The sequence below is a fragment of the Podarcis liolepis genome (genome assembly GCF_965112155.1).
Source record: "Podarcis liolepis genome assembly, chromosome: 1".
In the NCBI taxonomy this organism is placed as follows: domain Eukaryota; kingdom Metazoa; phylum Chordata; class Lepidosauria; order Squamata; family Lacertidae; genus Podarcis; species Podarcis liolepis.
The window spans coordinates 30393961-30415045 of NC_139554.1; the positions used below are offsets into that span (position 1 = coordinate 30393961).

The 21085-nt window shown below is 45.8% G+C and overlaps 1 protein-coding gene across 3 annotated transcripts; it reads right to left on the reverse strand.

Moving 5' to 3' along the window:
- Window positions 1–4151: 4151 nt before the first annotated feature.
- Window positions 4152–20751, reverse strand: VASH1 (vasohibin 1). Of its 3 annotated transcripts, none has more exons than XM_083502871.1 (8): window positions 20059–20751; window positions 19387–19750; window positions 12916–13004; window positions 12047–12103; window positions 11155–11229; window positions 10189–10570; window positions 8164–8276; window positions 4152–6946 (listed from the first exon to the last, which is right to left on the reverse strand). In XM_083502871.1, the coding sequence occupies exons 1-8, from the start codon at window positions 20103–20105 to the stop codon at window positions 6874–6876; spliced, it is 1200 nt and encodes a 399-aa protein (XP_083358997.1). In that variant the 5' UTR covers window positions 20106–20751; the 3' UTR covers window positions 4152–6873. The 3 variants fall into 3 exon arrangements, with proteins under 3 accessions (XP_083358997.1, XP_083358998.1, XP_083358996.1); XM_083502872.1 differs by having other exon boundaries at window positions 19387–19784; XM_083502870.1 differs by having other exon boundaries at window positions 19387–19753; window positions 20059–20583.
- Window positions 20752–21085: the final 334 nt, after the last annotated feature.

Here is a 21085-nt window from a genome sequence, read left to right on the forward strand (position 1 = left end):
GGAAAGTTGTAAATTCAGTTGGTTGAAATGGCGTGGGTGAAACTGAGCAGGATGCTTTGTGAGAGCACTTTGTGTGTAGCCCTCTGGCGAACACCGTGGGAACTGCTGCTGAAGATGCACCCTGCTGTGTGGTGCCTGCAAATCCTGAAATCCACTTTAATATTATGCACACTGAGCCTCTCTGGAGTGATTACCTGAGTTTAACAGCTCTTAGAAGCTTTCTGTAGAATTTGGCCAATAGGGCTTTTCATTTTATAGAAATGCATCTTTCTAGCTCTTACAGATATGAAAGTAGGCTTGGAAGTATGTGGGCACTGGGTCATGCCTTGTTGAATGCTCAGTAATAATAGTAGTAGTAGTAGTAGTAATAATAATAATAATTTATTTATACCCCACCCATCTGGGCAACTTCCAACAAAATATTAAAAATACAATAAAACATTAAAAACTTCCCTAAACAGGGTTGCCTTCAGATGTCTTCTAAAAGTCAGATAGTTGTTTATTTCCTTGACATCTGATGGGCGGATATTCCACAGGGCGGGCGCCACTACTGAGAAGGCTTGTGCCGCAGGTGTCAGAATGGAGTGTGGAAGGCCTAGTAAGACTTCAAGGGTGTCACTCCCTTGTTGCTCTCCTCCCTTTCACAATTTTCCAGAAGCAAAATTAAGCAAGTGCAAACAAAGTTGCTTAATCTATACAAGTTGCAGAGTTGGGGTTACATTTGGTTAAGGTTTTATTTGGGTGCAGGTTAAGTATACACATACAGCCCTAAATATGAGTATACTCACCTTAAAGGCAGAAGAGACTTGGTCTGCAATCCTGTGTTCGCTTACATGGAAGTAACTTCTAGTGAACTTTCTGGGATTTCTGTGAGAAGGGGCACAGGTTGCCTCCTTTTTTTACCCCAGCTGGAGAAAAGTTCTGCCTTCATTTATTTAATCTTCCTGCAAGGAAGTGGTGGTGGTCGTTTTTAAGAATGCATGGTGGAAAGGCTTCCTGAAGGGGAGGGTGGGTAAAGAATGAGGACACTTCTTGGACATAGAAGTGACTATTTAATTGCAGTGCAAGGAGCCAGAAACTTACAGCGATGCTTATTAAGTTCCAAATGTGGGAATGTTAAGATGGCAAGTCTCCATATTACGTGAGGCATATTGAGTGGCTGTATTACTTTATTTCCTTTCCCTAATCCATAAAGACTCCATGTACCTCTTTGATTAGAATACGTGTCATTGCCAAAGCTTATTTGGCTGTTGGCATGCATGGGAGCAATTTTTTTTATTGGCAGTTGGGTAGAATGGGCCCACAGAAAGCAGAGCCTAGTTTACCTTTCATGATAAACACCTTGCAGCACCATTGAACTATGAACATAGGAAGAACCTACTGGATCAGGCCAGTGGCCCATCTGCTCCAGCATCCTGCTCTCACAGTGGCCTGGGGGAAACCTGCAGGCAGCTTTTGTGCACAAGAGTACGCTCTTCTCCTGCAATTCCTAGGATACTGCCTCTGTTGGCATAGCCATTATGGATAGCCTTATCCTCCCATGATTTTGTCCATTCCTCTCTTAACGTCATCCTTATAGGTGGCCATCACTACCTGCAAGGCCACACCCACAGCTTATATTTAAAGCACATAGCTTCCGCCACAGAGTCCTGGAATTTGTAAAGGGGACTGGGAGGTGTAGCTCCATAAGGCTTAAGCGAAAATTGCCAGGATTCTGCAGGGAAGCTATGTGCTTTAAATATGAGATGGGAGAGATTTATGCTGTTTTTATTCCCTTACACGGTGCAAACTGTGGAGAAAATAACTTTGGGAAGAAATACTGGAACAGAGAGGCAAGACCTAAGGAGGTTCTGTGTTATCTACTTAAGGTCCAACAAATGGTGTTAGTTTTCCATACTGAGCGCACACAATAGTCACAGAAGAAAGCAAACCATCTGCTTCAGTTATGCGCTGTTATGACAACAGCTCTGAAAACAAAACCTAGCTGCTAAAACCGGGTAAGTCATACTGATTGTGTCAAAGCAAACCCACAAGGTGCCATGAACATCATCTTATTTCTGACACACCAGGCTCTGCTCAGCTTACAGGGAGTCACAGTTGTCTGAAGCAGGTGGTCAGCACACCATGTCAAGTGGGAAGAGTGGTTTGGTGAGATGCAGGACATCTGCTACTGACATCATGCTTCGTTTTAGGATTCCCCAAGGAGCCCAGCATAGATGACTTTCTGGCCTGTTAAAAGGGCAGGAACAGCAGTCAATTAACAAGGCACTAAATCACAAGTTCATTTCATACATCTTAGAGCAGGAAAGTTTATTATTTAGTATTAATTAATTAATTAATTAATTACCCATACTGCCCTTCATCCGAGGATCACAGGGTAGTTTATAATATAAAAACTCAAAATTACCATTGTAACAAACAAACAATACCCCCTCCATAGTTTAAAAGGCCATTGATTAGAATTATCCAAAGGCCTGCGGAATATTAACTTTTTTTGCCTGGTGCCTAAAGATATGTAATAAGGGCCTTCCTGGGGAGAGCATTCCACAAGCAGAAGACAAGTGTAGACACATAGGTTTGGGTCACAAGAGATATGCAGTGATTTGTTTACTGGCCATCCTTCAAAGGCAGTTGATTTTGATGCAGTGATGCCAGGAGTCCAAAGGTTAGGCAAAGGTTCCCCAGTGTAGAAATCAGAAATAGCAAACAAGCTTTCCTTCCACTGTGCATCATATTCTGCAATAGGCAGCTTGGTGGTGCTTATTTGGGGGCACAGGCTCTGTTCATCAAGGGGAACAGCAGCTTCTCAGTCGTACAAACTGGTTCCAGACCTGCTCCAGGGTGCCTGCAACATGCAGAGGTTCTCCAACAGGTGCCTTGTGTTTCCTCCAGGTAGAGAGTTTGATCAGAACTGCTTTAAGTCAACCTGTTGTTCCCCTGAACTGAACAAAGTAACCCCACAATTAATTGGTAGTTGTTGTAACCCTGAGCTCATATCACTTGCTTTGATATAGGCTAATTGGCTTGCTTTGATGCTACCGTTATCTGTGAGCTTGGGGTGCTGGGCTCTGAGCCCAGAAAGGGGAACTATCTGTAAGACTTGGGCATTTGCCACCTATGCCCTCATCTGGGCAGGTGGAGTGAAGGGAAGTCCTGGCCAGAGTGACGTATGCTGCTCTGTGTAGAATGGAGGTATGAATGTTTGCTTGGGTGTATGGGCAAGCCATCTCCTTGCTGTGATGTCCACCCAACATCTGTAAAGGCAGGGAGATCTGGCAGGCTCAACCGCTGTAAGTCAATACCATTCTTTTAATAAAGCACTAGAACTGGTCATTCTGGCATTTTTTGACATCCTTCTTTGGGACCAGTGGTTCAAAACGCTCACACCCATGAGTTTGGTGACAACTGATGAGTTCTTTCCTAACCTTCTGTCACAGCCCACTTTGCTGTAATTATAAAGCTCAGCAGAGACAGCAAACAGCTTCTTCCTCTCAAGATCACTAAAACTGTTTTCCCCTTGTGCCTTTTTCTTGCAAATATACCCAGTTCTCACCTCTGCCACAGCTGAATTGCTGGTAGCAGCTTTCCTCAGAGTCTGTTCCAGCTTGCCAACTAAAGCATTCTCTCTGTTTACAGCCAGTCTTTTATTTTTAAGAAAACAAAAACAGGCAGAGACTGCTACATGGCTTTGCAAAAGAACACTTGTTCCAATTGTGTGTGATGTTTACTTTCTCATTAGTTGCAAGTTTCACGAACAATGCAACCCACCAAACTTAGACTGCTTCTTTATAAGGGTCTACCTGCAGAGAGATCACTATCAGTTCACCTCAAGGACCACATGATGAATGCCAACCTCCTTTACATCTAATCTTGAAACTTGGCTCAACTTCTCCAGCTCTGGAGGATGACTAAACATTAAGGCTCATCTCTCAGCCACCAAAGGTTCATTGGCCCCAGTAAGGAATGTGATCCCTCCCATCCCCCTTTCATGGTGCATTTCTTTTGCAGATAAACTTGGCAGCTAACAAGCTAGGAAAGAAAAAAACAAGGGGTAGTTGGAGGACTTTGATGAGAGGACCCACTATTCTAAAGAGGAAGGTGTTTCAGACATTTCAACACAGACAATTGCTAATGGATTAATACGGGCTTCGTTTTCAGTAGAATTTCACTATTTATTACCTAAAATTAGGCTCGATGTGAACTACAAAAAGAACATCCATCTTTAAATATAAATATGATCCAGTCATATTTAAAATCTTTTTCTTCTTAATTGTAGAGACACAAAAGGAGACAGGCAACAAGCATGTTGGATGGTTCCTTAAACAATGCTCCAAAAGTGTTGTTATTTTTTAAATCTGTGAACATTTTCTAACATGATATGTTTGCATTTGGCTCATAAGTGTCTGTACACATTCTGTATTGTAGTAAGACATGTTAAATATTCCACGTGTGAACTCCCATGCCCCCCCCACTCCAATTATGTTAACATACTGTAGATCTCACCTCCTCTTTGGGCCCTACAGCCCCACCCCTTATTGCCTCTTCCTCCGTCCACAACTCACAAATAAAATACTGATCACAGACAACACTCCCTGGCCCTATAGCTAGAGACACCCACAGCACACCATCTTCTGAAATGTTTAATTACTTTGCAGCAGCTCACTAGTCAAGAGGAAGACCAGCTCAATCCTGCTACAGAAAGGCAGTTAAGTAAAAGAGTTTTTTTTTTCTTTAAGTAAAAACCTGGAAAATATTGTCTGTTGGGGGGGTGGAAGAGTGGTAAAAGGCAATCAGACTTCCTGGAAAAGATGATGGAAAATCCACAGCCAGAACAGAACAAGAGAACTAGGAAACATGATACTGTGGAGCAAGTGCTTTGCACTCTTGAAGCAGGGATGGGGAATTTGCAACCCTCCAGATGTTATTGGGCTGCAACTCCCATTATCCCTGGCCATTGACCATGCTGGCTAGGAATATAGGGAGTCAGAAGACCATCTGGAGGGCATCAGGTTTCCCTTCACTGCTGTAAGCTGCGTCCCTTACATAATACATGAGCCCTTTTGTGCACTGTCCCCTCTCTCAGCTACTGCCGAGTTCACACTGCTCTGAAAGCCAATTGAACCCAAGGAGGCCATAAGCTAATCAACAGGGATGAGTGACGAGCGAGTATCATTTGTCGCAGCAGCACCTCAGATTCACTTGCTGCCTGGGAGGGACACCTCAGCCCTGTTTGCAGAGCAGGCTCCTTTTAAGGTTGTGGCCATACTAGTCCTCCCCACATTTCAGTTTATCATCCTTTATCATCCCAGGGCATGTCTTCTGCATAAACACTATCTGCAATGACCATTCCAGATGCAGAGATTCCCCCCCCCTTTACATTAAGTGCTGAAATTGTCCCGACTGCACCCACAGCCACCAGCCCACCTATCCATCCATGTTTTTTGAGAAAGGGACATGGATGGAGCACTGAGACGTGCTACCACATTTAATTAACAAGGTGGCTTAAGTTTTTTTAAAGGATTTACAGGTGCACTGGCACAAATTTTCCGCTAAAAACATATGGCAGACAGAAGGGCAACACAGGGCTTCAGTCAAGGACAGACATAGAAAACCCCACACTTTTCATTATCTAGAATATGATTGGCAGAGGTGGTGGGCACACGGACGGACCAGAAAAGAGGGCACAAACAGTGATAGATCCACAGGATGTGATGTGGCTGGTACCCCAGTTATATGTTACTATCTGGATTTTTAAAAAGGCTATGGGTATACCTTAAGAATAATTGGTGTGTGATCTTTAAATGACAACAACAAATCAACACCTTGATAAAGAGAACGAGCAAAGGTTGTGTTGCTAAAAGAGAGGGAGCGCAAAACATCCTTTTTTCTTTAAAAGGGAGAAATACTCATGGAGTCTAGTCATATGGATCTGCTCTTTGCATCCACATCACACTCCCACTTTGAAAGGCTATGATGCTCTGCCAATGCACTCGAGACACCAGAATAGCACCAGAAAGTAGAGATGGAAAACTGGTCTCCAACCAATCTCTTGAATGCATCACAGTGGCCGAGGGCCACGATTAGGCCAGTTAAGATGCTACCATCCTTCATTTGGCTTCTGCATGCAAGAAATGTCTCCTGAGCTGCCCGCTATGAAGGCTCACTTCCTGGGACACCAAACCGGCCAGCTTCACCTTGCTGCAGGAACTGCAGGAGAGCGCTGTTCTCATCATACAAGGCACTCCATCATTTGAAACAGAAGTACAAGATGGTGGTTTCAGGGCATATGCAAAGACGGTGCTTGCTTTCTCCTCACTCCAACTCGATAAAAATATTAAAATTCTCAGAAGGTACAAATTCAAAAATTATTCCACAGGATTCAGCTTTTTGTTTCCAGACCCTACTTCTCCTTCTCCGAGGCCTCATACCAGCTTGATTATTTCAGAAATAAGGGTGGAAAATATGCCCCTCTAAAGGGATTAAAAGAAGTTCAGTTCCCGTTGGGCTGGCGGACACAAGTGTCTCACCATCAACTCAGCAAAAAAGACGACTTTTCTTACCAATACTGTACAACACTGCAACACTGGCTGGCAGAGTCCACTGCTTGTGCAGTTTGTTTAGCTGCTGGATTACAAAATATATATATAAAGGGGGAGGAAATCACCCCTTTAAAAGTCAGAGAAGCAAACTCCCAGAATGCCCTGTACCCCACAGAATAGTGCTCTGGGGGGTTCAGCATTGCAGGAAATACCTCGGAGGAAACCAGCACTTCATGTCCCCTGTGCCCCTTTCCCCACACATTGCGCCCCTTGTGGGCAGACTCGGTCCAAACAAGTGTCCAGAAAGCAATCCTTGAATGGTGAGAAGACTTCTTTATACTCTGATTTGGTAACCGTTGAGATCTGGCATAGCTTTGGGCTCTGTAGGCTTCTTCTCTCCAGATGGTCTAAAGGGTAGGGGAGAGAAAGAGGGAAAGTGAAATGGAGTATCGTTGTGCAGAACCTTTTCCAACTGTTAAAGAGAGGGTTGAATATGCACCTCTCAATGCCCCACCCAGCTACTACAGTGATGGGAGGGATTTTCAGCCAACTGAACATACTGAATGTTCAAAGAGTAAGTTCAGGCAGAGGTCCAAGTCTTGGCTTGGCCAGCCACATTTTCACTCCCCAACTATCCATCCGCTTTACCCTTGGGGGACCTCGGGAGAGATGGTGGCAGCTTTGGGGAAGGCTGGAAGTAGTGCCAGCTTCTTGCTAAGCTTCCCCAAGGTGATCTGGCCAAGCCAGAGGGGAGTGGGTGAGGTTGCAGATGGCATGGATTTATTTTCTGCTATGCATATCAGGGAGAGAAGACCTCCTTGACTTAGAAGCAGGTGCAGATGTCTGTTCCAACCCTGTGGGACACTGAAGCTGCCATCCTAACACATGCTTGCTAGGGAAGAAGTGGGGATCCTTTGACATTGCAGATGTTGCTGGACTACAATTCCCATCAGCATCAGCAAGCATGGCCAATAGCCAGGGATGGTGGGAACTGTAGTTCAGCAACATCTGGAGGACCAAAGATTCCCCACACCTCTGCTGAACATAGTTGGGCTTATGCCTAAATAAACATCTGCACAATTGCTCTGTAGGACTGAGGGCTCCGCTCAGGAGCTGCACTTAAAAGTTCAAAGATGGCAAAGAAATAAATGTAACAAAGTTGCTGGTGGGTGCTATGATCAACTTCACAACATCCAAACAGATGGAAAGTGAGGTGTTGCTGAAGTAGCAATCAGAGGCTGTATGAACCCAAAAGATGCAAGTAAATTTTTGTGACATGTGCCTCAGATGACAACCAGCTATAAAGTTTCAAAAAGTGTGTACTGCAGATTTGCTTGCATGCTTAAACTACAATAAGTTGTTACAGCTATTGGATTTTAATTAATAGTATGTATATGCTATTGCTGTTTCATATAAATCATTTTTCTATATGCAATTGCTTTAATTGCTTTTATATAGGCAACTGTTTCAAACACATTTTTATTATATTGCAAATTGCTGTGGAATGTCTCAGGGGAAGTGATTCGTAAGTGAAATGAATAAGAATAAATGAGGAGAGAGATGGGGACAAAAATCCCACATCAGGATTGGTCATCTACATAGAATCAACATCCTTTGTGCTCACCGCCGTTCTGTCCGGCTATTGCGACGATGTGGACTGGATTGGCTTCGCTGTGGGGATGACACATCCTTCTTCCTATCCTTGGTGGGCGATGGTGGCCCTGTTCCTTTGCTGATCTAGGAGGAAGAAAGTGACAATGAGCAGTAGAAGCCATTAGGTTCTTCCCACAGTAGCCATGTAAATTCACATCCAACAAGTGCAGTAAACATTAAGAGCAAGGAGAAGGAGGTTACAGTGGAGAATGCTAACACTAAGCATCTATGTATAGCTCCTTCTGAAATGTTCAAAGCACATAACCAATATGTCCAATAATCAACCTTCTTCAACTTGCAAATCTCCAGATGTTTGGGACTACAACTCTCATCATCTAGGACTATTGATCACGCTGGCTGGGGCTGATTGGAGCTATAGGCCAAAAGAGGAATGCACCAGGATGCAGAGAGCCTTGGTTTTAATTTCATACCTTGGTTTTCAAACAGCTTAGGTCTCAAATGTTTCGGCTCCCGAATGCCGCAAACCCAGAAGTGACTGTTCTGGTTTGCGAACTATTTTTGGAAGCCAAACATCCGACGGGACTTCCGCAGCTTCCGATTGGCTGCGGAGTGAGATTTTAATCAGGGATGGCCCAGCTCATTTTCTTGGCCATTTTACTGTGCCAACTCTTGGTGTTTCTGCATGCATTTTACTACAGTGTGAGCTGTGTGTGCATCATCTCACATCAACACCTTATCAATTTAAAGTATTTTTTCCTTGCTGTTCCACTAGAAAGTCTCCCTGAGTGGCTTAGGTATGATCAGTAAAACTGGTCTCTGCCCAGAGGCTTACAATCTAAAAAGACACCACACAAAAAGGAGATAGGAAGGAAGGGGGGGGGGAGCAAATTACACATCAATTCTTACAGAAATATAGTAGTTATTGTGTAATGACCAACTGGAATATAAAACAGTTCAGGGAGAGGAGGAACCAAAGCAGCTGCTCTCTCAGCAGAGCTGAGAGAGTAGCCCTGGTTCCGTCTGCTGCAGCCTGATGGAATCCTAGGTACATCTACAGAATAAACGAGATACCGCGGCTATCAGTTTGTTAATAAAAACACAATATAAAAATGGAGTAAACAGACAGATCTGAGACCTGGATCAATGGAAAAGCAAACAATTTTCCTCTCCTTTCCATTCCATTCCTTAGCCCACTTCTGCCTAGCACTCAAGAGACTCTTAAAGACTTTGCCCTAAAGCAGTGTTTTTCAACCACTGTTCCGCGGCACACTAGTGTGCCGCGAGATGTTGCCTGGTGTGCCGTGGGAAAAACTGAAAAATTCAAAATATTTTTTTTTTAAAAAAATGTCAAATTTTCGCCCACTAGGCGGGTGCCGGACTGTGTCCACCCTATTTTCCATCCGTCGTGGGTGGGGATCAGATCAGATGGGATCGGATGAGAGCGAACAGGCGGTCCGCTCTCATCCGATTCCCCATAGAGAGCAGCGGGGCTCTGACATCTCCCTCTCCGCACACAGTGGTGGTGTGCATCGTGATTTTTTTCATGAAACAAGTGTGCCTTTGCCCAAAAAAGGTTGGAAAACACTGCCCTAAAGCATGGCATATAAAATTCATTAACAGGCATCCAAGTAAGAGGATTCAAGGACAGCAAACACGGCGTCCTCCACAAATCCCATCAGACCTTGTCAGCATAGCCAATGGTCAGGCATGATTGGAGCTGTTGTAGGAGGGGAGGGGAGGTTATTGGTTTGGTTTGTTCTTTTTCTTATTATGCATTTTGCGTTTTTACCTTGTATTTTTATGCTGTGAACCGCCCCTGAGATCTACGGATGAAGAGCAGTATACAAATTTAATGAATAATGATTATAATGGTCATGATAGTAATTGTCCAACCACCTCTGGAGGGAACCATGTTGGCTACCCCTGAACTAGACAAACTCAACCAAGGGCTTTTGGCTTTAAGGCTTCATCCCAGCAAACAGAACTCAGCGTTAATAAACCGCTCGCAAGGTAACAGCATCCCCCACCCTCTCACCTTCAGCCTCATGTCACGGGAATGCCTCTCGAGCTCCTTGCGGAAGTCCTCACGGCCTAGCTTCTCCACATCCAAGATGGAGTGCTTCCACTCAATCTGCTCCACACTATGTGGGTCATGGGACACACACTGGCCAAGCTTCACCTTCTTTAGGGTGTGCCAACAGCGCCGGTAGGCCTCCTCATAATCAAAGATCAGTTCGCTCAGCGTGCGGAAGGTGGGCGCTTTGTACATGAGATCCTCACGCCGACTAATGCCCAGGGCACCGTAGCGGCCCCCAAAGTTCACTCCCAGCACAATATGGCGGAAGTAGTTCCCTGAGAAGTAGGTTTTGAAGCTGATGGGGAAACGCTCCAGGGTTGGCATGTTGTTGGTGAGGTAACTGTGAATGGTGAAGCATTCAGGAAACAGGTGGTACAACAGAAAGAATATAGTAAGGGCCCTTTCCCACATCTCCAACAATATCTTAGCCACCTTGGTTGATTATGTCCAACTCTTAGGACTATGCAGATAGGTAGATCTAGATAGCAAACCCCATTGATCTCACCTGAAGATACAAGCTGAACAGACCTGTCTGCTTTGGAGGGACCTTCTCCTCTAAGTGATATCCACATGTAGTCATGCACTTGGGCATAGTCCTGAAGCATCAGTGGACCAAAAAGACTATTTGGTACAAAGCTCATTTGGTTCTTCTTGGTTGAGACACAAGAGAACTCCCTCCCTGAGGAAACTCACCATGCCCTTCCTTGATGTCGGCCTTTTGTCACCTCCTAAATATATATATATATTTTTATGGCAACAATTTGTTCCCCCAAATGGAATGCTTGGTAATACCAGATGTATTTTGCTAGCTGGTTTGACAGGACATGACTTGGTGGGCTTCAAATGCTACAGTATTAAAGCCATCCTGTTGAAATTACTGTGCTTGAACTGATATGCACACACACTCCTGAGAGAAAAGGATACATTCCCAGGATCACAGCTTCCAGACACTTGATTGGCAGAGCCTCTTTTGTCATTTCTTTGGCCAGATCCATCAGCCTATGGAACAAGACAACAGGAGGAGCAAGAGAATTAAGGGGGGGGGAGAGAGTTAGTCTCAAGCAGAACATAGGTAGAGAGAATGGTCTGGGAGAGGACAGAATGGTCTGGTCGCACAAGGACAGAAGGAAAACCCTTTGCTTGATTCAGATTCAGTTCCTCACCACAACCCTCTCCCTCGCTGATGACACACAGTTTCCCTTCAATAATTCAGTGACAATTCATCTTCCAAGCCAGACTGCATCCTGCACATATATTTGGATTAATTTCTATTTTGATCAAACCCATGGTGTTCCTCTTTTGTTATTCAATGTCCCAAGGTAGGAGGAACAAGTGCAAGGTGGAACGGAGGTCTGCAAAAAGCCACGCGTAATCAGGAATGTGCAGCTCCAGTGTTCATTAAATGAGTTGAATGTCTTTATATAAGCAAGACATCAACTAATGACAGAGGTTCCGAGATACTATGCTGCATGGAGTTCAGGGATACTGAAGCAGGAAGTATATGGACTGTATAAGGCTTATAAATCCGGAAAATAAAGACAGAACCTTGCTCTTTTACAGACTATTATGCATACTTTCCAGGACCTCAGCATCTGGAAGAGTACTGTGCTCTTGTACTGTAGTTTGGGCAAGAAGTCAAAACTCCAAGCAGCTGTATCCAACTTGAGTTCAGGTTTTGTGCTGTGCCTCCCCTGGGAGGCAAGTCATTGAGACACCAGCCAACAAAGAGCTCAGCCTGGGCCTTTTGGCCAGCCTCAGTAGAGTCTTCAGGGAAGGTAAGATCTAACAGGGATGACTTTAGAGTGATGGTACTTACCCAGTCAAAGGCCTGCTTTTCTTGATTTCAAAGAACTGTGTCCCAGTGTGATTGTACCTGGGAACAAGGAATTAAGGGCCACACAGCTTGGAAGAGGTGGCTGAAGGGGAGAAAGTTGCTACAATCACAAAACTCCTAGCTAGCAAAGCATCAACAGCACAAAAACAACAAAAAGAGAAATTGGGTGCTCTGGGATAAACTAGATGTGATGCTAAATGCATAATTAGAAACCATGCCAAGGCTGTTGCTTTTATGATTTAATAGCAAGTCCATAGCTCCCAATTTTCATCAGGGCTGCAATTGTGCATGGAGAAGCTTAACCCTTCTCCCTCTGGCCACAATACTAATGAAATTCCATCCCCTCTCTGGCCATGCAGCCACAGAAAAGCTCCCACTGGTGCCAGTTGCAGTTATGGGCACCTACACGGTTGGCTTTTAGCATAGCCAAGAGCCTTCAGCAACATGTTAAATCCCTCTTCCTTACCAAAGCTAGGCAGAGGAGAGCAGCACATTATCTCCTGTCCCTGACCTTCCTCAAAGAATTAAATGCAGCGTTCCTCCTTTTGGATTGCACAATGGGCATCAAGTAAAATGCATTTCTCATACCAGAAGCCTGCAATGGATTAACTTCATCTTGCTTACACAGAGGATGCTAAGATGCCAAGGGAACAAACAAAAGGAAGCTAGTTTTAGATGGCAAAACCACAGGCTGTAACAAACAGCAGTTTCCTTTGGGAGGGGACTGGGCTTCTTTCCCCAGTTGGTCTAAAGTGCCAAGCAGGCAGAAATTCTCTTTTGTGGTCAAAGCAGGGAACTTGCCCAGCTTCCCTTTTCATTCCTTGGCAATGTGGCAGAGGTTAAAAGGATACTGAAGCTCCCTGATATAACGCTGTACAGCTTCCAGACGCTCAGGGATAAGAGTGGACGGCTGGAGCGTAGGCACACTTGGTATGGGAATCTGTGCATAAGAGGGGGAGGGTGGAGGCAAGGTATGAGATCACCAAACAGACATCAACTTACAGACACAGCCCACACCCAGACACAGCACCGAAGGCACATTGAATCATCGTTCCACAGAACCACACAGAATAGCTCATTTTTATTACCGGTCACCTGAGGTTAGTAATGCAGAGCAAGAAAGCAAGAGAGAATTATTCCATTTTCAGATAAGCTAAAAGAGAAGTCTGATTATTTCAAGAAATTCTCAAAAAAGGAAAGAGCTGTGATATGCAGGATGAGCTGGGAGGATACCACTAAGTGATTTGGAAGGCAGTTGCAGCAGAAATAAAAAATGTGCATCACAGACTTAAGGAGTGTTATGCCAGCATTAACAATGGTAAGTAGTAGCAGCAAGTAGATGCAGGTGAAATGGACAGGTTATTCCTGTGAATGAGGAACACATTTCACATCTCTTAGGGAACAACAGCACAGGAGTCCCAGCTAGCAGTATCACGCAGTCACTCTTAGCAGAAGGTGATTAAAATGAGGGGTTGGAATTAGAGCACCTACAGCCACTCCTAGTGCTGTAGAGCTCGTTACTATTCAAGATGATGAGCTGTGGTCTGAAAGCTAAGCATGCTAAATGCACAGAGACCAGCCCTTAGGCAGAGCCATTAAAGGTCTATGACTTCAGGTGGGTGCAACATTTAGCAGTTATTAGTTTCTCCAGAAAGGGTGTGCACCGGAGAAAGAGAAAACGGAGAGCTGAAATGTACTTGCCAAGCAAAGTGATAATGCTAGATGGGCTTCCAGAAATGCAGTGCAGGCACTTGGGCATTTTTAAGGTGTAAGAGCTGTACAGGAGAGAACTGCCTGGGAGAGTCCAGATTTTTTTCTTTTTTTAAATCAACAACACACTCCTTAAGCCAAGGAGCTAAGCTACAGATAACAAGTGAATGGTGGAGGCACAAAAACCTAAAAACAAGCAAACCTCCACACACAACCTTCCAAATACTAGAAGAGTTGCTAGTCAACCTAATCCATACAGAAGTTGTGCCTTATCTAAATTGCAGCTATGTTAAAAAACAGTACTCTTAGTTGCTTCCTCCTCTGCTGGAAGAAGCAGAAGTTGCTGTTGCTGCTTCTCCCCATCTGCTTTACTTCGAGCGCATATGAAATATTCCCAGTGTAACTGAAACCACTTAAAAGTGCAGAAGAATCTCCTAATACCTATAACTAGTCCTTCACTTAAGCAATTAAACTGATGAGGAATCCAGTATACGCTACACAAACCTGGGCCTGGAGCCCAGACCAGGTTACGGTTTCCTCTTTATCCAGGATCCTAGTCTTCACTTAGTGAAAGGGAGGGAGGGCAGAATGAGAGGCAGTAATCTGTCCCTTTTATCTCAGAGCTAACTGATAAGCTGTGTTAATGCTTTGTTGGGACACTGCCCTGCTGCTTTCCACTCAAAATATGTCCAAGCAAAAGCTTTAATTGATCCAAGCAACTGCTAAAAGGAAACATAAATCTGTGGCTGCTAGGCCTTTCTGAAGAGCTTTGAAAAGTAGAGTGTCGTGCTTATGGCTACTCAGTGAAGTCAGCAACACAGCCAAGAAGAGACAGTGTGCTTGTCCACATCACAGAAAAATGTGGATTTGCACCTGCCTTTCTCCCCTTTAATGTAGGGGTGTCCACATGATGTCCTCCCCTCCCCCCTTTAAATGCATGGCTGTTTGGTCTTAGACATTTTGGATTTTTTTCAAGGATTGAAAGTCTGTTCTTCTTAAGTTTGATTCCTGAGCCAGTTAACATGTTTAGGAATTGTTTCATCACATTCAGGGAAATATCTGAAAGGAAGCAGAAAAGTTTGCATGTAATAAGATGGTCTCCATGTGAACTGGCAGTGTGCAATCACTGTAGGATACCAACAGAGATAACCGGGCACCTAAGGTAAAGGTAAAGGGACCCCTGACCATTAGGTCCAGTCGTGACCGACTCTGGGGTTGCGGCACTCATCTCACTTTATTGGCCGAGGGAGCCGGCGTACAGATTACTAAGCCGCTAAGCCGCTTCTGGCAAACCAGAGCAGTGCACGGAAATGCCGTTTACCTTCCCGCCGGAGCGGTACCTATTTATCTACTTGCACTTTGACGTGCTTTTGAACTGCCAGGTTGGCAGGAGCAGGGACCGAGCAACGGGAGCTCACTCCATCACGGGGATTCGAACTGCCGACCTTCTAATCGGCAAGACCTAGGCTCTGTGGTTTAACCCATAGCGCCACCCGCGTCCCTAACTGGGCACCTAATGCAACATTAAAGTGGTCGAAGTTTAGAGGGGGCCCAACAAAGACAATGCTTTACTGGAGATTCTACATGTAGAAGATTTGCAAAGCATATATATTTCCTCAGAGGCAGGACAGTGAACACCATTGTTAGTTTGCAACCGCTCCCACACAAAATACTCTCGTTGCATTTTGCAATACAGACAAAATCATAAATCTAAGTGTGAATTCCTGGCATTGAACTACTAGACTTGCCAGCCACCCATGTTTGACTCTGAGAACTTGGGGCTGGATCTCATCCAGATATGAAGTCTACAGGAAAAAGTATTACAGAGATGCTTTGGAACTGTGGAGATCTGGCAGGTCCAGTGTGTTCTAGCCTTAAATCACAAAGCATCGAGGGAAAACATTTGGCAATAATATACAATGATAAAGTATTATGTACCTTTAATGTGGTCTTAGGTGGTACATAATATAGCCCAGTACTAACTCTGAGATGCATTTTTCTTCACTTCTTTCATAATGAACAAGTCCTTCTGGATCTTCTATAACCATTGTTCCCAAATCTCCCCTTATGGACCTCTCTATACCTTAATATAATCGATGGAGGCCCCTTTTTAAAGTGTTCCTTCAAACTCAAGCACAGAGAGTTACTCCATGGATGCAGCCATGACCCAACTTCATCCCAACTGAGGAACACCTCCATGGCACCTACTTAATTGGCCTTTCTGCACATCACAACTTTTTGTTCTCCCACAACTTTTTAACACCCTCCCATTTTAAATTAACATTTTAATATTAATTACAGTGAACAATTTATACCTTTTTTTGGCCTTTTACAGCTGGGCTGCTTTTAGCTTTCTGAGATGGTTTTTTAGCTTTCTGAGATCAAGACCACTTGATACAAGTGGCTGTGGCTGCTATTAGATTTTGCTCTCTGTGCTCATTATGGATGATATGGTGGCATTTGGATGGTCTTTTATCTATTTCTTCTTCTTCTTTAAAAACTTGTCCAAAAACTTTCTACACATCACCCAGAGAACTGTGTATTGGATTTTTTTATAATAAATAAATTATGGAAAGCTACACAACCTTACTAAAGAGCACAAGGAAGGGAAAGACAGCATAGGGGGCATTTGGTGCATTGCAATGCTAGCTGGCTGAGTTGGATGAGCCAAGGGAGACAGCAGTCTGGGGAGAGCAAGGACAGATGGAAAGCCAGCACTCTTGAAATGGAGAAGTAGAGTGGACTCCACTTAATACTGCTTGCACTTGCTATTAACAGCTGTTTTGTCTGAGGCAAACATGCTAACCATCTGCCATACATGGTAACAGCAGCCAAGGTCCCACTCATGCATGTAGTCCTCAGCGTGGAAGCTACTTGAAAATGCAGCCATGTGGCAAACCTTCTGGTTTTGGCACCTTTAACTGCTTGCTACCATTGCAAACCCCTGGATCCCCACTGTGGGTGCACAACAGGGATCCCGTCACATGCTACTGAGGAATCTCCCTAGATCAAGGGTGTGGAGAACGTAGCTGAAGATGTATGGGTAGCTCTCCAGGCGACTGGCAGTTAGGGATGTACAAAGGCATTGCTTCCCATCCTGCCCCATATCAGTCGCACGCAGCACTGTTTCCATTCCACTGCAGTTTGCCTTCTGCCAAAAACTGCTACATAATTTACACAGTAAATTATTCAAGTTATGTTGTCACTGTGTTATTGTGCCTCATTCATTTCAGTGCAAAGGAAACACAATACATATTGTATGTGGACTAAAAGAAACCACAGTCGTGAATATTGATTGTATTCACTGGATTGATTTCTACTTTGGACATGGGATGAATAAGTGAACATTGGCCGTTTCTGTTCCTGTTTCCATTTCAGTTGCAATTCATCAGCATCCCAATTTCCAGTAGATCAGCAAGAGCTTCTGACTGCCAATTGTCTAACACTATGAACATCCTGAAAGCTCTCCTACCTCCAATTTTGTTCTGGTGGGGCGGGGGATGCTTGAGATGGGGTGAATGTTTTTGTGAAAGAACTTGTGCGCCAGATTCTGGTACTGGCCACAAATTCCTAGGCTGAGCATGTGCTTAGAGGTGTCCGGTCCACCCTGAACCCATTCTTTGCACCTCAGGATTTGGACTGCAGAATTCTATTAAAAACCCCAACCACCCAAGCCCACTGGACTAAGGGCTGAGACTGTTAAGGTTTGTGGCATTCACATTTTGTCTGCCTCCATTAAATGTTACACTACTTGATTTGATACAAGTTGGCACCTACAACTCTTTTGCAACTCTTTTTCCTTAATCTTCCCTATACATTTAGTGTCTAGATCACTTCTAGGCACCTTGACCAAGCTCAGACCACGATAAATGTTGACGGCTACTAGTCATTTTTTGCCACAACATAATAAGATGGCTGCTCTGTTCTGGAATTTGGTTCCCTACGTTGGTTCATTTCAGAGACACCTTCAGCACACAGCAAGTAAGAGCAGTCCTTAGTCTGTGGGTGTGTACACACATACAGCTGTAATGTGCATTTGCTGCCTTCCCTTCTGCAGATGCATTTTCTGGTCTGTTGCCTTCATACAGTTTGTTGCCTTCATACAGTTGGCATAATGCTCTCTTGGTGTTCTGAAAGCACGTTTTGGTTAGAACGGTTATAAGTAGTCATATGTTTTACCATGCATTCTGAAGCATTTCTTGTGTGGAAGCTGAGAGCGCCTTCTCTGGGAACCTACTATTGAGGTGGGTTTTATGGTGTTTTGGGGCTTAACTCGTGTAGCCACTCCTCCACACTTTCATGGAGATTCATCTGAGAAATACCCAACCCATTCGGGACTACCTCAAAGATCATGCTTGAGCCCCACTCCCCCCAATATATATCAGTATACTGATACTTTAATCTTTGGAGAGTCACATAGGTTTCACTAATATTTTATTCTTTAAAAGGAAGGGCAGAAATAACCTCCAATAAGCGATTGTGCTCTTTAAAAACACAAGTGGAAACAGCAACCAATAACTCTTTCTCCTCTGTACAACTGGAAAGGAGCTGGCTTCCTCCACAGCATTTAAAAATAATAATAATCCCCACAGTTTATCAAAATCCCAAAGCTTTGATCGGCTTAATGTTGCAATGGCTATAAACTTTTCCCACTAAAAGTCGTATTATCTGACGTCTTATGGCTGCAGGTCAACAGATTTGAAGCTTTTCTATTTTGTGCATTGCCCTTTAACAAAATGCAGTATCTATATGTTGCCCTTTAAAAACCACAATGTCTCCAGTGGAATCAAGTGGTGTAACAGGGAGCCTGAAGTGCCTTTTTTGCACTCCTCTTTCAATAAATGAAACTGTTGTAATGTTGCGTGCCTGGTGGCAGGACAAAGGGAGACTTTGAGACCTTTTCATGTCATACTGTAGGCATTAAGAGTAGTATACTAGCCTCATCCATCCAGTATAAAAATTATGGCAAAACTTTTCCTAATACCGTCTCTTCCTCAAAATGGTTCCTTTTCTAGCCTAAACTAGTTGCAGTATGCCTATTCTGTAGCCCTTTTGCAAGTCAGTTCTCAGCACATAGTTATACAGTCTGGGATGATGATGTGCATGTTATTCAGTTACTTTACCCCAGCACAGGTCCCAACCTCATATGCTTTCAGCATTAATATTTTAACAAATTTGTTCAAAAGCCGGATAGTGCTATCAGTGGCTACTTGAGTTACCTCAATCACTCATGCACACAAAGGGCACTTCTGGAGCCAATCTGAGCACACTCCTCATCAAAACAGGGAGCATTCCCAAAGATTGTTCCAAGAACTCTGCATTCTCTTGTGCTGCTATGGAAGATCCTGACTCCATTAACAAACAAGAAGTCGCTAATGTAGGCGACACAAAAACATCAAAGACCTGTTGATACCATCTCAGGTATGCAAAGGCAGAACCCCAGCAGTTTGCAGTCTGCAGTTCACCTCCTTCCTCACTATGAATTAGAATCTTGACATTGCCGGGTTTCAATCCCACATTCCCCCTCCCCCCTCCATCTTCCTATTTCATTCATTCGCTAGCCTGTAACTCCGAGATTCAGCTCACACCTGCACAAAATATCTCCCTCTCACCTTGGGCAGGTCACTGGCTCCCCGGATCCTCAGGGCCACCCTTTCTCCCTCGGGGTGGATCTTGGCCACGTGCTTCCACATCCTCTCCCAGGTGGCCTCGTTGACCGGCAGCCCGCCTCGGTTGACGAAGAAAGGGACTCCTCCATCTCGGAGATCTTCCTCCGCATCTTCTTCCTGCTCCTCGTCTCTCTGCGCCACCCCTTCGCTGGCCTCGGACCTCCGATGCGCGGCCGCGCCGCTCCCGCCGCCGTCCACTCTGCCGCCCGACATGCCGGCGGCCGCATCCACCGGCTCGGCGTCCCGCTCGCTTAGGGCGCCGCCGCGCTGCCGGGCCTCTGGCGCTTGCTGGGGCCCGAGCTGGCCGCTGCTGAAGACATGGCAGTTAGCGAGCCGAGGCCCTTGAAGACAGACGAGACAAAGAGGGTGTGGCTCATTCACGCCCGGAGCCCGCAGCGCCCAGGGGAGCCCAGGGCCAAACTCGCCCGCCCACTCGCCGGCCAACCAGAAGGGCGGAGGAGCCCCGAAGGGATTGCACGAAATCGCTCTCCGTTCACATGCAGGGGCGCAGCAACGATGCGGATTTAGGGGTTGGTGGGGGGGAGAGAGAAATGCATACTTTTTTTAAAAAAAAAATGTCCCTAATTCTTATTCAATCTGAAATGCCTCACTCACCTAGCAGGGCATCGCCAGCCGGTAGAGCAGCAAGTCCACGAAACCATCCCAAGGGAGCCAACGGAGAGACTCGCCGCCCGCCCGCCCGCCCGGCGGCTGAGAGAAGCCAAACAAAAGGCGGCGGCGGCGGGAGTCAGGCGCAGGCGAGCGGAGGAGCCGCTCTTCTGCCGGCTGCAGAAGGGGAGAGAGGGAGGCGGGGTGGTGCTTCTTCTCCTCCTCCTCCTCCTCTTCCTCACCCTCGCGGGGTCCTTCTGAGGCGCAGCCCAAAGCTGGCCGGCTGCGAGGCAGGTGAGCTCAGCTCCTGACACAATGCCAAGAGCGCGGCTGCGGGGCGAGGCGGGCGCGCGCGGGAGAGAAGCCGGGGAAGGGGCGCGCGCGCGCTCGCTCGCTTCCTCTCGGCCAGACCCGCTAGCCGTGTGTGCGGCTGAGCCGGAGGGACAAAGGCCCGCCCGCCCGCTCGGAGGCAGCGGCTCTCTTTGCCCGCTGGACGACGAGGAGGAGGAGGAGGAGGAGCCGGCGGGGCAGATGCTGCTGTTGCTGCTGCTGCGGCTGCTCCTCCTGCGCGCAAGGGAACCTGCTCGCGCAAAAAATAAAATAAAAGCCGGCCTGGTGGTGGCGGCGCTCAAGCGCCCGAGGGCGACATCGGGGGGCGGCCGCCGCTGGGTCTCCCTCCCTGCATCCCACCCACCCCTGAAGCCAAACTCGCTCTGCGCATGCGTTGCTTCCTGGCGGCCGCGGCTAGTTAAAGGGACAGTGACACCCCCCCCCCGCCCCAAATCAGGAGGCTGCTGCAAGTTTCGTTGTAGCCAGAGCGGCAGAGGGGAGAAGGAGGGGTGTCTCTCAGCCCAAAGCCCCCTTCTTGCCTTCCCTTTCTAAAACTGCATGCAAGACGCGCGCTCTGCTGCATATTCTTAGCCCCGGATTTTGGGAACGGATTGTTGTTACGGTGGCACTCTGTACATGCTCAGAGGCAATTGTCTTCAGGTTTTACTTCGCTTGCTCCAGGGCGGAGCTCTCTGGCATTGAG